General features: G+C 48.0%; 1 protein-coding gene across 2 annotated transcripts in view; it reads right to left on the minus strand.

Moving 5' to 3' along the window:
* Positions 1 to 17,655, minus strand: part of GALNT10 (polypeptide N-acetylgalactosaminyltransferase 10) — a 279,243-nt gene that overhangs the window by 22,936 nt on the left and 238,652 nt on the right. For both annotated transcript variants that reach the window (XM_004371277.2, XM_023726591.1), the window contains 2 exons: positions 15,872 to 15,989; positions 189 to 296 (listed from right to left, as the gene is read on the minus strand). In XM_004371277.2, coding sequence (XP_004371334.1) covers positions 189 to 296; positions 15,872 to 15,989 — 226 coding nt within the window. The remainder of the gene's footprint in view (positions 1 to 188; positions 297 to 15,871; positions 15,990 to 17,655) is intronic.

Here is a 17,655-nt window from a genome sequence, read left to right on the forward strand (position 1 = left end):
TCAACTCTCTTTAAATAAAGGAGGAAACACAGGCTCAGAGGAGTTAAGCAACCCTTCCAAGGTCACACAGTTAATAAATGGTGAAGCAGGGATTTAAGTAAGGTCTCAGGCACCTCAGGGTGCCTCTGCTCTGCTTAAGAGTCTAGGTTGACCCCTCCCCTCTTCCCCCAGGAGATTCATCACCTTACCCGGGCCAGGCTGACTCCAGCGGGGACCTTGTAGGGTACATACTTCCTGTAGATATGGCCCACCCTGGAGCAGGGGATGTCCTCCATGCGGCCCCCACACATCCACACCTGCAAAGAGTGAAGGGAGAGAGATGATGTTCCTGCCTCCAATTCATTGTTCCTCAAAGGCCAGCGTTCTGTAGTGTGTTCAGCGAAAGCATCAGCCTGGATCATCTGCTGAAGCCCTGGGTTCACAGAGCTAACAGGGGAAGAGAACGACAGTAATAACAGCAGCAGTAAAAAATAGCTGACAGCATTGAGTGCTTACTCATTGCCAAGCACTGTGCATAACCACATTTAAGCCTCATTAGAGAACCCATAAGGTAGGTAGTAACATAGCTCCATTAAGCAGAGCAGCTGAGAAACCTGTCTAAGGATACAGAGCTAGTAAGCGGTAGAACCAGAATGTAAGTCCAGTTTTAGCTGACTCCACAGCCTGAGCTGTATACCACTGTGGACTCCTGGAGTGCTGTGTTAAGAATTCTAAGGCAGCATCAGGGCTTGGTAGGAAAAACTATGGTGATCATTTAGCAACGTCTGCCACAGGAACGAGAGGAGGCTAGGGGGTACACAGGCTCTAGATGGTTACTGATTCTGGCATTAGACTCTGGACTTTCCTCCTAGATCTTTAAGCCTCTTGCTGGGTTCCGATGAGGGGGCTCATCAGCCTCTCTGGCCTAACTTCTCCCTGCAGTTGGGCTTGCTAAGCCATGCAGCTGGATATGACTGCAGTGTGGGCACTGAGTGTGCACTCTGATGTTCCTCCCTGTAAACCTCTCCCCTGAGGGGGAAAATCTGGCTGTCACACAGAGCTCCTGGGTTTGCCTGCACCCTGGTCTGACAGCACGTTGGGAGTCCTTACTGAGTACAGTCAACGTTGACTCACACCCACTGATGGGACCAGCCTGGGCAGCCCCTCCTCAGCAGACCTGGGTCCAAATCCTGGCTCAGTCACTTACCAGCTTTGTGGCCTTGTTAACAGACTTCACTTCTCTGAGACTCAGTTTCCTCACATGTAAAGGATCGAATGAGGTGGGACTGGGGGATTAAATAATATACTCCATGTGGAGTGCTTAGCACGAGACTTTGCACACACTCCGAGTAGTGTTAGCAACTACTATTATCAATTCATACCTTTGATATGTATGTATAGGGTATGTATAGGGTACCTGTTGCATGCCAAACATTGTGCTGGCACATAACAGCAATGAATAAGTCAGCCAAGGCTCTCATGGAGGGGGTGTGGTAGCCAGCTGCCAAGATGCCCCCAATGATCCTCACCTCCTGGTATTAGCACCCTTGTGTAGTCCCCTCCCACACTGAGCAGGGCTGGCTTGTGTAACCAATAGTGCAGAAATGACAGTCATAAAAGACACTGTGGATTCCACTTTGCTTTCTCTGGGATTGCTTGCTTTGAGAAAGTCAACTGCCATAGTGTGAGGTCACACAAGCAGCCCCATGGAGAGGTCCATGTGGTGAGGAGCTGAGGCCTCCTGCCAAGAGCCAGCACTCCCATGCCAGCCATGTGAGTGAGCCATCTTCAGAAGCAGATCCTCCAGCCCCAGTCAAGCCTTCAGATGACTGCAGCCCTGGCCGACATCTTGAATGTAACCTCGTGAGAGACCCCAAGCAGGAACCACTAGCTGCTCCAAAATCCCTGACCCAAAGAAACTGCTAGAAAATAACTGCTGGTTGTTGTTTTAAGATGCTATGTTTTGGGGTAATTTTTTTCCTGTGGGGATAGATAACTAATACACAGAGAGAGACAGTTTCGGATGGTGATGTGTGCTATGAGGAAGACAAAGCAATGTAATTGGATAGACTCAATTGTATGGGGTGCTACTTTACACCCAGTGGTCAAAGAAAGCCACACTGAGAAGGGACTATGTGAGGGGACACTTAAAGGATGAGAAGGCAAAAGTAACATAAGATCGGGGGCAGGGGGCAGAGAACAGGTAGAGAGAACAGCAAGTGCAAAGGCCCTGGGGTAGGGGCAGGCTTGGCATAATCATTGCACAAAGAAAGCCAGAGGCCTGGAGCAGAGGGAGCAAAGGGAACAGTGATGGGAGGGTGGGGGTGGGGGGCCAGCTTGTGAGGGTCTCCAAGGGCAGAGTGAGGCATCAGCCGTGGAGAGTCTTCAGTGAAGGAGATGACATAATCCAATTTACATTTTACACAAGTGACTCTTGACTATGGAGTAGGGAATGGCCTGTAGGATGCAGGCTTGTGGAAGCATGGCTTAGGAGGCTCCTGCAGGAGCCGTGAAGGCTTCATGTGAGGAGGTGTTTGTGGTAATGGTGGGACACAGCTGGACTGGAGATATTATTATTAATCTCATCTTAGACCATCATTGTGGAGTGAGGGGTGGGAAGGGGAACATATACAACCCTGATTCTGTGGGAAAGAGCCCCTTCCAGCGTGAACTGCACAGCAAGGTACTGGGGATTGGGCTTTGTGTCTTGATTAGTTCAGGGGCTCTACAAGGGGTGCCCCTCCATCTGGCACCTGATGGGCTCTCATACCCCGGGACCTCTCACCAACTGCTGCCCCCAGTCCACCCCGACGACGCTGCCCCAGCTTCCCTCGAGGGGATACGCACGGGGCTGCAATTAGTGGAAGTGCTGCCTAGAGAAATGCAATTATATTCTGATCTGGGGGGAGAAAAAGAATCAAGCAAGTCAATAGAACAGAACACTGGTCTCTAGATATTGGGCTCCTGATGGTAGATTAATGTCAAGGCAAAGCCAAGAAGTTTATTTTCAAAGCAGGAGATATTGATCAGGCGCCAGCATCCCATAACAATAACTCTTCCTTTATACAAAGTGATTGATGTGGAAGGGATGCTTTTGTTGCACAGAGATTGCCTAGGCTGCTGGTAGGCTGCCCCTTGCCTTTCGGTGGCGGAGTGGCGCTGAGCAGGTGGGGGGCACCTTGTCCTGCTCTATTTCTCAGCGTCTCCTGGGCGGCTGGCTAGGCTGGCGTCCAGCTCCCTCGACTCCACATTAAACTCGCATTACCTAACAACGCTTTGTCTCCAGCTCTGCCTGGCAGGGGAATCTTCCTTTCAGCAGATAGATGATCAATCCCCAAATCCTTCTCTTTCCTGTGACCTCTGGTTTCCTTGGCCCTGACCACACTGGCCATCAGCCTGAAGGTTCTCGAGGGACAAGGGGGACCCTGATCTGTCTCAGGCTCCTGGGCTGTCCGGAGCCCCGAGGGAGTCCTGGCTTCCCTGCCCAGGGCAGGATTTGCTGGTGCTGGCTCTCTGCATGGGAGTTACCTTCAGAGACAGACACCTGTTCAGCCAAGGCTGCTGCCAACTCCGGAGTCCTCTGGGAGCCCTGGGCAGCCTGAGAGAGCCCAGTGCTGTCACCCCCAACTCTTCAAAGCGTCCTCTGGCCACCAGAGTGCATCAGTGCAGTGAGTCAGCACACAGAGCTCCTTTGGCACTTCCACGGCTGGGCTATCTGAGAGCCAAGCCCTGCAGCACCCACCAGTGCATCCCTCCCCGTCATCTCACCTCCTCCCGTCATGCTGTGAATTGAATTGTGTCTCCCCAAAGTATGTGCTAGAATCCTAACCCCTGTACCTGTGGATGTAATCCTGTTTGGAAATGGGGGGTTCTTTGTCATGTGAATTAGATCACACCTGAGTCGGGTGGGTTCTAAATCTAATCACTTCTAAGTTATCAAAAAAGCAGATTAGATACAGATGCACAGATGGGGGTGGGGGTGGGGGGACCGATGCCATGTGAGGATCATCTACAAGCTAAGGAATGCCCTGAGCCGCCAACAAGGAAGGAATCAACAAGGCTGATAACCCTGATGTGGACTTTTAGCCTCCAGAACTGTAAGAAAATAAATTTCTGTTCTTTAAAGCCAGCCACTTGTGGTATTTCTGTTACGGGAGCACTAAGACACCCTCTTCCTCTGACAGCTGGGTCCTCACACAGGCTGTTCCCCCTGCTGGACGCTCTTCTCCCACCCTGCTGCCTGTACCTCCCACTGATCCTTCTGGTCCCACTCAACTGTTAACCTCCTCAGGGGGCTTTTCTGACCCCCACACTAGGCTGTACCACCTTTTGATGTGTGCACACAGCACTATACACTTTTCCTTCATTGTTTCATCAGAGTGTAATTCATTATCCACGTGGTTTTTCATCTCAGGTCTAGTCCTCTGCACCGGGCATCTGTGTACCTTCTCTCTTCTGGGGATTGTCCCCCCAACCCCTCCCACCTGGGGACCGTGACCCAAGCTGGCCAGCTGGAGCTCCAGCCTCCTGGCCTCTGAGGCTGGTGTGAGGCAGGGTTGTGCTGGTGCTTGGTATGTAAGAGGCCACGCTCTTCTCTGGGACAGAGAGCAACGAGGACAGCGGAGCTGCCAGTGGCCATCTCGGCCACAACACAGAGGGCTGGCCCGAGGGTGCAGCCAGCAGAGAGGAGGGCAGGGCCAGGAGGCGGAGAGGAGAGAGCACCTGGATTCAGTCGTGCTGCAGACAGCCCATCCTTGGGCTTCCCTCTGTCCCCCACTTCTTAGCTACGGCCAGTTTAAGATGGCTTTCTGTCACTTTCAAATGTAAGCATCCTTACCAAGCCCTCCTGCACCCTACTAAACTTTTACTCTGTGTGGCAGGGTCACATCTGTTGTATTTGCCATTAGCCACCCCCGCCACCCCATGCCTAGCGCAGTGCTTTGCCCATCACAGGCACTCCATATGCATTTGCAAACGCATGAAAGAATAAATAAACCAAGACTGATGCAGAGTCTCAGGAATAGGGACTTCATTAGAAAAAGGATGGGTCTCATTGTTTCATCATCAATTCTTTAGTCTCCAGAGGGAACCACTATCTCTGTTTTTTTTGCCTCGAGTAATTTTAGCAAGAATGTAAGTCACGGAGAGGGGCAGGGGGTTTTACTCTTTCTTGGGCAAAAGGTGCCATCGCCATCTCTTTTAGGCTGAGCTTTATGGGCTGGATCCTGGCTGGATTTGTCTGGGGGAAATGGATTGACATGTAAGCCCAGGAGACAGTGTCACCTCCCTCCAGTGACAAACAGTACTCAGATTTGCTATTGAAGACACAGGATCCCAAGACTGGAAGGGACTCTCCTTCCTGGGACATGCAGTCTGCTGATTCACAGATAAACACCCGAGGCACAGAATGGTGTCGGGACTCACCCTGGGGTGGAGAGATGGGCAGAGCTGGTCATAGATCCCAGGTCCTGTGGTTCTACTTACCACCCAGGTCACTTATCTTTGTATCTGTAGACCCCTCCCTTATGTCACAGCTGAGGCAGCAGCCATTCAAGACCTACAACAACCACAACGCAAGGGTCCCAAGCACACACTGTAGTTTGACTCCCTGCATTCCAACCCAACGCCAACACCTGCCATGTGACCTTGCGCAAGTTATTTACCTTGGGAGTCTCAGTCTCCTCATCTGCGAAATGGGGATGATAAATCACTGCCACCTCACAGACGGTTGAGATGGCATGAGACAGTCTGTGAAAGGCACTGACCCTGATCCCTGTTCACAGTAAACCTGACTAATGTTAGTCATTTCTACTTGTAAGAGTGTGAGGAATAATACCTCCTTGAAGTTATACAGAGATCCCTGGGTGGTGCAAACTGTGCTCAGCTACTAATCTAAAGGTTGGCAGTTCGAACCCACCCAGCAGTGCTTCGAAAGATAGGTCTGGGGATCTGCTTCTGTAAAACATTACAGGCAAGAAAACCCTATGGAGCAGTTCTACTCTGTAACACATGGGGTCGCCATGAGTCAGAATCAACTCAATGGCAACAGGTTGAAGTTATATAGCATTTTGCCCTTTCGCTAACCCTACTGCATTTTTTTTTATTAAAAAATTTTATTTTTTCCCATACAAAAATTTATACATACATTGTTATGTGACTCTAATTGCTCTCCCCATACTGTGACAGCACACTCCTCCTTTCCACCCGTTTCCTCGTGTCCATTCAATCAGCTCCTAACCCTCTCTGCCTTCCCATCTCACCTCCGGACAGAAGCTGCCCATTTAGTCTCTTGTATCTACTTGAGTTAAGAGGCACACTCCTCACGAGTATCACTTTATGTCCCACAGTCCAGTCTAATCTTTGTCTGAAAAGTTGGCCTCGGAAATTGTTTTAGTTCTAGGCTGATAGAGAATCCAGGGGCCATACTTTCCGGGGTTCCTCCAGTCTCAGTCAGACCGTTAAGTCTGGTCTTACTAGAGTTTGAGTTCTGCACTCCACCTTTCTCCTGCTCCATCTGGGACTCTCTGTTGTGTTCCCTGTCAGGGTGGTCATTGGTGGTAGCTGGGCACCATCTAGTTCTTCTGGTCTCAGGCTGATGAAGTCTCTGGTTTATGTGGCCCTTTCTGTCTCCTGGGCTAATACTTTCCTTGTGTCTTTGGTGTTCTTCATTCTCCTTTACTACAGGTGGTTGGGAGCAATTGATGCATCTTAGATGGCCACCTGCAAGCTTTTAAGACCCCAGATGCCACTCACCAAAATAGAATGCAGAACATTTTCTTAATAGGCTTTATTATACCAATTGACCTAGATGTCCCCTGAAAGCATGATTCCCAGACTGCTACCCCTGCTACTTTGTCCCTCAAAGTGTTTGACTGTATTCAGGAAACTTCTTAGCTTTGGTTTAGTCCAGTTGTGCTGACTTCCCCTGTACCCCACTGCATTTTTTGTTTTTCTCAACTGACTTCGTGGCAAAACCTGTAAGTGGCCAGGAGAATGACAGGGCTGGGTGGGGCAAGGCAGAGTCAGGGGCACTGTTTGGGGCCCAGCTGCCTAAAGGCATCCTCTGCTCAGTCAGGTGATACACCTGCAAGGGTCCTAGTGACACAGAGAAGATGGAGCTGCAGTGCTGGCAGCAGCCAGAATCATGCTTGGCCTGGATGGAACCTGTCAAGTAGAGACCATTGAGACGACATTTTTGCTGTACCTCTCCTTGTGGCGGGAGCTGTCTGGCATAACTTTCTGTCCCGGCTCCCAGCTGTGTGGGTGTGTACAGTCTGCTCCACAACGAGTTTCGGAACATGTCCTGCCAACTCGTTCCTTGGTGCCTTTCTTTTTTCTCTGCATAAGAGACTTCTCGCTAGAAGCATCATGCCAGTAGACAAGTACAAATCTAATTGTAAAAGCCTGCTCCCCATTCATTTTCATTGCTGCTTTGATTTATTTTATTAGCAAACTTCTTTTGTGTGATGACAGGCTTCATTACAGTGTCTATAAAAGACAATTACTCGCTCTTATCTCTTAAACTGAGGAGGGAAAAAACGTGTGGCAATGCACATCAGGAAAACACAATGGGGCCTGGGTAGAGAGCAGCGGAGGGCCCACGAGGTGGAAGACACAGCCGGTGGGAGGCTGGAGCAGCCACTTCTGCTGAGGAAATGCTGACAGAAGCCTTCCAGGAGTGGGGTGGGCGCCCATCCGCTCAGGACGGACAGGGACAGACTGACACCAGCCTAGTCTTTTGCTACTGGCATCTCTACTGAGGATCTCTATGGAGTTCAAGCCCTATTCAGTTGCATTTGCGGGAAACAATGTAGTAATAGTTGCCACCAATTCTTCAGCATTAGCTGTGTGCCTAGGAGGCAAAACGCGTGGTGGTTATGAGCTTGGTTCTTGAGTTAGACAGAACTGAGTTCTAATCCAGGCTCTGAAGCAAGTTTCATAAGTCTAAAAGCCTGTTCCCTCATCGGAAAAATGGGAAAGATTATAGTGCTGACCTTGTAGGGTTGTTGTGAGGCTGAAATGAGGTAATAAAGCCAGATCATGGTGGACACGGAGAGCACTCCCGCATGCAGTATTTCCTGGATGCGGGCACTATTGCTGTTGGTGGTGGGCACTACTCGTGTGCCATGGAATTCCCCTCAGAAAAGAAGGACTGGAGTTACAGTCACGTCTTTCAAAAGTTCCTATCATGGGGCATCTCTCAATTAGCTTCTTTTGAACAATAATATGCTGTTTCAGGAAGTCTCACCAGTGTGTGATGACCTTAGTCATGCTAGTTTTGGATGTTTATAATGGTTACTGGATGAAGTAGGTAAAAAAGAATAGGAAAAAAAAATTTATTTCTAAATCTTTTTTTTTTAAATATAATATGGTTTTAAGCACATGTGTCTAAATTAGCAAGTTAAATCTTTGACTATTTTAACAACATCCCTAAGTGTTTATAGTCAAGTTGGCCAAAAAATGCGGGGATGGTTGCCTTGCAGGAGGTTTTGACTTATGTTTGGGAAATACAGCAATCTCACGACAGCTCAGTGAGGGAGGTACTATCACACCCTTTACCTGTGAGGCAACTGAGTAAAATCAAGCACTTCCAGGATCCCTCAGCTCATAAATGGCAGAGCCCAGAATGGAACCCGGAGTTAGGGTTCCCCAGAACGAAGCAGGTCCGAGACTTTCAGGGAGACTAGACCTTCCTTGTTTAATCTCCCTAGAGCCTGGTCCTGACTCTCCCATGGCCTTCCTCAAAGAAAGGGGTCACTCTTGGCTTGCAATCAAAGCTCTCTGCCATCTGTTCCTTCCACCTCCTACTCTCTCCACACCCCTGACTCCATGTGTGGGTGCTGCTGGGAACCAGCTGTAAGGTACTTACTTGTCTGCCCCGGAGGGCACATCTACCTTTCTTTTCATGAATGTTGCCGACCAGTACACAAAAAGGTGACCTAAATCATTCATTCATTCATTCACTCACACATGGACTGGTCATTGGTCAGTCACTTGCTCTAAAACCCTGTTGGGAGAAGCTGGCTGCCAGGGTGGACCCCAATGATACTGAGCCTTGAAAGCTGCTGGGTGAAGGTGTGGGAACCCACTGGTCAACCAACCTGCCAACCAACCTACCCATTTCCTCTGCCCTTCCCCAAACAAGCCCAAGCATTCTTTCTGTACAAGACCCCACCTATTCATTACAGCAGTGATTTTCAAACTCGAGTGGGCATCAGAATCATCCGGATGCCTGTTAAAACATAAGACTGCTGGGCCCCACCCCTAGAGTGTCTGGCTCAGCAGGTGTGAGTGGGGCCTGAGAATATGCATGTCTAACAAGTTTCCAGGGGATGCTGAGGCTGTTGGTCTGGGACTTTGCTTTCAGAGCCCCTGCATGCTGGAACAGTGCTAACCATGCTCAGGTGAATGGCACCAGCCCGGGCATACTGTGTCTCCTGAGTTTGTGATTATTAGTGCCCCTTTCTAGATGAGGAAATGAAAGCTCAGCAGAAAGGGCAGGTGATGGAGTAAAGGAGAATGAAGATCACAAAAGACACAAGGAAAGTATTAGCCCAAGAGACAGAAAGGGCCATATAAACCAGAGACTGCATCAGCCTGAGATCAGAAGAACTAGATGATGCCCAGCTGCAACCAATGACCACCATGACAGGGAACACAACAGAGACTCCCTGATGGAGCAGGAGAAAAGTAGGGTGTAGAACTCAAATTCTAATAAAAAGACCAGACTTAATGGTCTGACTGAGACTGGAGGAACCCCAGAAAGCATGGCCCCCAGACTCTCTGTCAACCCAGAACTAAAACCATTCCCAAGGCCAACTCTTCAGACAAAGATTAGACTGGACTATGGGACATAAAATGATACTCGTGAAGAGTGTGCTTCTTAGCTCAAGTAGATTCATGAGACTAAATGGGCAGCTCCTGTCTGTAGGTGAGACGAAAAGGCAGAGAGGGTCAGGAGCTGGTTGAATGGACATGGGAAATAAGGGGTGGAAAGGAAGAATGTGCTGTCACAGTATAGGGAGAGCAACTAGGGCCACGTAACAATGTACATATACATTTTTGTATGAGAGACTAACTTGAATTATAAACTTTCACTTACAGTACAACAATAAAAAAAAAAAGAAAGGGTAGGTGAGCTGTCCAAAGTCCCACTGAGAGCTGGCTCAGAGCTGGGCCTGCAGCCAAGGTTTTTGGCCTCCGTCTTATGCTTTTTCCACTTCCTGCAACCACAGCCTGATCACAACAACCAACCACTAGGCCGCCAGCATTAATAGCTACCGTTTATTGACCATTTATTATGTCCCAGGCACTGAGCTAAGTTTGTAACATATTTTAACTATTATGTACATAAGCACACAATGAAGGATTAGTCTACCCTCATTATACAGATGAAGCAGCTCAGGCCAGAGTGGTAAGTCACCTTCCCAAGGTGACACAGCTACTAGCTGATCGAGCTTGCAGAACTCAGGCAATTTGATCCTGAAGTCCATGTACTTAAGCCCTGTGCTGCTCTGCCTCCTTATCTGACATGAAGGCTGAGTGTAACAGCCTACATTTTCTGGGTACCTGCTTTTTGTCTGGCTCCAGACCAAATGAATATATTATCGTATTCTTACCATAACCTTTGAAGTAGTTATTATTATACCCATGTTTAGCAACGAAAAAACCAAGGCATGAAGAGAGGTGTGTGCTGGTTAGGGAGTGATGTGTGGACAGGCGACTCTGGGGTCTTTGAGCTGTCTTCAGAATCGACTTGACAGAAATGGGTTTGGTTTTTGGTTTCGGTTTCTAGAGGAAAAATGGGAGAGGCAGACTCCTGCTTTCAGGCTAGCTTCCTGGACAGAGACACTCACAGAATTTCAAATGGCTTGCTGAGAGTCACAAGCAGAAAGCCGTCCCTGTTCCTGGCAGGCGCTCTTGGAAAGGCTGGGCCTGTGTGGCCTGGAAGGAAAATGCTGTTTGCAGCAGGACACGTTTCTAGGATCCTTGAATAAGCCAGGAAGGGAGAAGCTAGCCCTGGGTTCCTGGCGGCTACTCTGCCACTGGCCTGAGACCCAGGGGTGTGGGAGGGGACTGTGAGAGGAATAAGGAAACGCACTATCATGCCGGACCTCAATGGTGGCCCCCAATCACCCTCTGCCATTTGAGCTGGCCCTGGAAATCACTGTCCCCTCCTATTCAGCAACTAACCCCTCTCGGGGCTGGTCCTGACTTCCAGGCCCTTCCTGTAACAACGGACTCTCTCTAGGCTGGGTATGATCTTACTCCACCCCCGATCAGGTGGACCGAGATGAGCACTGGGCTTGAAATCAGGACATTTGGAAGTTAGCCCAGACACTGCCACCTTCTAGCTGAGGGGGCCCCAGCCAGCCACCTAACCTCTCTGGGCATCAGGTCACATTACTGTTGGCCAGTTTCTGGTGTGCATTTACCTACAGTTCACATACACAATTTTACTTAATCCTCCTGACAATACTGTGAGTTTTATGGAAGGAAAATCTACTGAGGATCTCCACGGGAAAGAATGCCTTAGAGGGAAGCCAACCCAGGTGAAAGCAGAGGCAAGGGAGCGAGAGAGGCCAAGCCCAGGTGAGATGGTGTAATTCCTGGATCCAGCCAGGCCTGCAGGATCGGCCTGGGATTTCAGTCATGTGGGCCAATTAATCCTGGATTTTTGTTTAAATCAGATTGACTAGGGTTTCGATCACTTTAACCAAGGGTCCAGACTCTTGGGTAAGAGGACTGGGGGAAGGGCGGAGTGACAAGCAGGGGCTAGCTCGTGAAGCCCAGGCTATAGAGTTGAGGATTTATCCAACCTCTAGAACAGGACACTCTAACTCCTAAGCGGGAGAATTTTGATAGTATGACTGTGTCTTTTGGAAATAAAAGCTCTGCTAGCCAAGAGGGAGGGGGAAAAAGAGTTAAGGACTTTTTCTAGACATTTCAAAACCTTTAGAATATCTTTTCTGGGTTTTTCCCATCAGGACAAATGGCCTGGTCTGGAATTAGAGCCAAATTATGAATCCATCAACCCTGATGGCACGTATCAATTTATCTTAATGTCTGAAACTACACTCACACCTTTCAGACCAATCTCTTTTCTCTGTCACCAAGAAGAAAAGGGATCTTGGCAGAGATTAATCAGAGGGAATTTGGCTCTTCATAAGCGCCCTGTGCTGGCTGAAACAGAACCCCCGGCATTTCTGAGAAGAATTGTCAGCAGGTGAATGGGCTCGCCTGTCCCGTGTCATGGGCAGGCCTTCCACGGGGGCCTGGAAGACAAAGCACAAGCAGATGGGCTGTCAGCGGCTCCAGGAACTCGAATTCTCAAAGCCAGGAGAGAGAAGGCCGAGGGAGAAAAGTCTCCCTCCTGGATCTCGGCGCCTCCTCATTACACCGTCTCATTTCCCCTTGAGAGTGAAGGGCATAATTGGATCAAATGGAAACATGAGCCAGCCTCCTTCCCCAGCTTGGATTAAAGACTTCCAATATGGCTTCACTACCAAGCCTTTTGTAAATAAACTGTGGAGAAAAATGCCATTTGTTCTGCTGTAATTGCCTGATGAGCATCTTTAGATGGGTCTTTCAAACACACAGAATGAAATCATTTTGGGTTTAGAAATTTCTTTGTGCAAATCCTTCTCCATTCACTATTCTCCATAGAAGGAGTTTTTGAAGGGGGACTTCTTGACCAAGGATCCAGTTTGGAGCTTGTAGGCTGGCACTGGCCAGGGACACACCTGCTCTGAGTATTCTATCAACAAATACTTTCTAAGTACCTACTCTGTGCCAGACAATCCTTCAAGTACTTGGGATAGAGCAGTAAATAAAAGATACAAAGGTCCCTACCCTATTGAAGTTTACATTCTGGTGAGAACTCAGAACACAGATGTGTCCATTTCTCAGAACAAACTTTGTAGAAAACATCACACATCAAGTTTGTTTAATTGACAGATCGGAGAACTGTGAAATAAAGACCCTTCTGGTTCCTGTGTGTGATTTTATTGTACCCTTAAGGGTATAACATCTGGAAAACTAGACTGCATGGGCTAGGGATACTAAATACATGACATATATACCATCACTTACCAAACCTTTACCAGTAGAAGACATTACTAATCAATCAGTGCTCTTTTTTCTGATATGCTTGGATGTAGCCTAAGAATATATAACAACACATAATTAGGGCAGCCCCTACCAATGAATCTGAGTTGGCTGAAGAGGAAACCTATTTGCTATTTCTGACTTAGAATATTAATTAATTATTAATCCATTTTATTAATTCACTTTGCTGACAGACTATGGAATATCCAATTAGCACTAACCCCAGGAGGAGGCAAACACTAAGGAAAGGGTAAGAGATTGCAGCCACCTTCTCGGGCTAGTTTTCCCCTCAAGCTCTCTTCTCTGATGTCCCTACAGAGGTCTATACAACATAGCAGGTCAGAGCATAGCTCTGGAGTCAGGCAGCTCTGGATTCAGGCCCTAGTTCTGTTACTTCCAATTGTGTGGGGCCTTGGTCTGAGCCCAACTTGTCTGCCCTGTGAAATGAGAATAATAATGACACCACCCTTCTAGGATTGGTGTGAGGATTAAGTTAGCCAACATGTGTGAAGGGCTCTGCAGTGTTCTGTATACAATAAGCATTTAATGTTAGCTTAATGAAATTCAATCATTACACACAAGAGTGGATGGACAATTGTTTACAGCTGGCATCCGTTCTGACTGGTTGGTGCTTGCATCCTAATAGCTGTTAAATATTTTGAGTTTTACTCCTGGCTATTATTTTATTTAGGGGTCTGGTTCCCTCATGGGAGATAGCTTCAAAACTCTGGAGGTTAAAATAGATACTGACTGGTATTCAAACAAAAATGATTTTCAGTAGAATTCTAGGTTGTTGTTTTCTTGCTAATCAAGAATTTATGTTCCCTAAGGTGGCGCAGTTGTTAAGCGCTTGGCTGCTAATCGAAAGGTCAGTGGTTTGAACCCAGCAGCTGCTTCATGGGAGAAAGATGTGGCAGTCTGCTTCCATAAAGATTTACGGCCTTGGAAACCCTATGGAACAGAGTTCTACCCTGTCCTATAGGGTTGCTATGAGTCGGATTCGACTGGATGGCAATGCGTTTGGTATTTGGTTTGATAATTCTGAACTGCTGAACCAGTGGTGTAGATAATAACAAAAATGATATTGACAATGATAATAATGTTTAGAATATTTATTAAGAAGCACCTTACAAGTATGATTTCATTTAATCCTTCCAACCAACCTGTAAGGATAAAGTATCACTAAACCCATTTTATAGAAGCAGAAACTAAGGCTCAGTGAAGTGAAGATTCCTTGTCCAAGATCACACAGCTGGTAGGAAGTGGCAGAGCTAGGATCTGACATAGGTAATATGGACCTAGCACCAAAGTCTTAATGGCTGCATAGGTAGTTGATGCCTGACTCAGTGGGCATCAGGGTTGTGTGTTCTTGGGGTTGGCCCAGGGGTGTTAGAATTGGGCTCTGGCAGACCACAAGGGCACAGGACAAGTTAGCCCTCCACTCAGAGGGACTGAGCCTCTGTTCTTCACCTGAGAACAAGACAGAACCCCACAATCAAAGAGGAGAATGTAGCCTCAGAAGTTTGGGCTGTTAACTGGTAAGTACCATCTCCTTTACCAGCATTGTCAGAAATCTTCTACAGCACATGGGCTGGTCAAATTGGTTACTCCATTGCTGTCGAGTAGATTCTGACTCATAGTGACCCTATAGGACAGGGTAGAACTGCCCCTTAGGGTTTCCAAGGCTTTAATCTTTATGGATGCAGATTGACACATCTTTCTCCCGCAGCTGGTGGGTTCAAACTGCTGACCTTTCAGTTAGCAGCCAAGTTGTTAACCACTGCACCACCAAGCCTCCTTCAAATCGATTATAGTAAGTATTTATTACTTGAATCTTTAACAATTTCTACCAATTATCAATTGCTGACCTTGTTCCCAGGTTGTGCGCGCTAAGCACTTTCTAGACATTATCTCATTTAATATTCGCAATAGCTCTTTAAGGCAGATAATATTATTCCCTCATTTAAGATGAGGAGAGAAAGCTCAGAGAGGCAATCTAACTTGCCCAAAGTCACACAGCTACTGCGTGGTGGAGATGGGACTTGAATCCGAGCCTTCCTGACTCCACAACTCGAGTTCTTATCCACTTGTCTCTACATCAAACTCCATCAATGACAGATACAGAAGGGAAAACTAGAGAGGGGTGATCAGGAATTACAGAGGCCAACTCCGAATCTGTGAGGCCAGGTGGCCATTCTCAGAGCACGGCATTCATCTAAGCCTATGTGTCTTACTTTCTTAGTTTCTGTTCACCACTGCTGGCTTGTTGGGCATCTCAGAAAGAGAGCACTGGCTGCTGCTGAGTGACCCCATGTGTGTCAGAGTAGAACTGTGCTCCCTAGGGTTTTCAATGGATGACTTTTTGGAAGTAGATCGCCAGGCCTTTCCTCTGAGACAACTCTGGGTGGACCTGAACTTCCAACCTTTTGGTTAGCAGCCGAGCGCATTAACCATTTGTACCACCCAGAGACACACATCTTTACTGGAAGGGAGATTTGTGTCACTCCAACACTGCTGTCTTAAGAGATGTAAGGCAAACACTAGTCCCAGCTGCTGCTGAGACCAGCCTTTAGCAGACTGAGGGACCACCCACCTCAATATGGAGAGGCCTGCTGGCTCCTGATTGCATGATCTGAGGAGCAGAGTGGCTGCTGAACCCTGACACCTCCTGATTCTTTCCCATCTCGAATGGATGCTAGGCAAGCAGCCTGCCAGAACATGTGCCAAGGAGGCTGTGCCAAGGAGGCTGTGCCAGGGAGAGAAGGCTTCTGGAGAGCTGGCTCACCTTGAATGAGATTTCGTACTGCTCCCCTCCCCAGATCTCCAAGCCAGGGTCGTACCCGCCCAGCTCCCAGAACCACTTCCGATCCACGGCGAACAGTCCACCGGCCATCACAGGAGACCTGTTAGGGAAGAAAAACCTGCTGTGAAGATGTGACACCCTGGACACGGGCTCTCTGTGTGGCCTGATAATGCTACTTTCCTCCTTTTTCATCCACACAGCCCAGTGCCTGGCAGAGAATTTAAGGCCCTCTAGGTTAGGCCCCAGGCTTGCTTTCTTGCCTACAACTTCCCTTCATAAACCCTGCATTTGAGTCAAACTGATTCAAAGTTCCTTTCACATGGTCTACACCTGAGATTATCTGTGACATGAAATCCCCTCACCCCCACTTTGCAGCTGTATCATCTCTCTCTCTCTAGTCTCGTATTAGTTAAATGGCCTGAATCAGGCCTTTCCAAGTCTGTCTATGCTGTATAATCCCTTACAGATTTTTTTTAAAAAAAGCAGCTTGCTGGGCCTTACCCTAGACCTACTGAAGCAGAGTCTCTAGGGGATAGAACCTAGGGATCTCTATTTTCTAAATCTTCCTTTGAGGATTCTTACCCAGCCAGCATGGACATGTGTTCTGCTGTGGTGTCTATGGTGGAAACCACAATCTCTGTTGTTTCAGTCAAATTGGAAGATAAGATTAACTCCATTCATTCTCTCATTAGTATATTCAAGAAACAGGTTTCGAGTGGCAGCTGTGAAGCGGGTGCTGGGAGAATACTGAGGTACATCAGAGTCAGACTGGGCTTTCAGGGAGTGCCAGGAGAGTGGGGCAGCCCCCTCAGGATGGAAGGGCCCAGAAACTCAGGCTGGGTGTAATAAGGGCTTCTGGGAGGCACAGACTACTACAGGAATGTGAAAGGAGTGATTGCTTCCACCTGTGGGGCAAGGAGGGCGGCTGGGGCAAGAGTGAAGGAAGGATGCTCAGAGGAGGTAGCCCCTAGGTGGGTTCAGACAAGGGGAAAATGGGGAGAGAGGAAGGCACCCAGAAAGAGATAACAACAAGGGCCTAGAGATGATAAATTGTGAGGTGCTCACAGAGATCAGGAATTCAGCTAGGCCAGAGGGGGCCACCACGCTGCTACCTGCCCGAATCCCCCATGGTGCCCTACACAGGGCCAGCACCTGCTCCCTACAATGTGTGCTGTGTCCTCACCTGGCTATGCTACCCTGGAAAACTCCAAATGCTAAAACCAAAACATTACAGCAGCAACCTCCACTCCCCCTCCTGTCCTTGGGTACTCAGCAAGCTTATTGGAGCTGGTTTACTTTAGAGGACCTTATTTAACCCACTGGCCTCCCAGATGAGCCTTGATAGCACAGGAGGGGACCCTTTTAAAACAGGATCCCTTTGAATACTTACAGAGGGCTTGAATATTCTAGGTGCTGTATTAAACTAATTTATTAATTAAACTGATTTACTCTTCACAATGCCCTCATGAGGTAGGCCTCATTATTATCACCTCCATTTTACAGATATAGAAACTGAGGTATAGATAGGTAAGTAACTTGCTCAAGGTTTTTCCCAGCTACTAAGCAGAACTGCTGGGATTTGAAGCTACAGTCTGTGCCACAGTCCATACTCCTAACCACCAAAATATCCTGCCTCCTGTCAGGAAAGAACAATGGAGAATTAGAGAAAGAGTGAAAAGGGCAGGGGATCAGAAGTTGGGAAACCCTCACTCCCATTTCAGCTTTCCTTAACTTGCTGTATGACCTGAGATGAAGTGTTTAACTGA

Source organism: Trichechus manatus, unplaced genomic scaffold (assembly GCF_000243295.1).
Source record: "Trichechus manatus latirostris isolate Lorelei unplaced genomic scaffold, TriManLat1.0 scaffold00011, whole genome shotgun sequence".
NCBI classification, from domain to species: domain Eukaryota; kingdom Metazoa; phylum Chordata; class Mammalia; order Sirenia; family Trichechidae; genus Trichechus; species Trichechus manatus.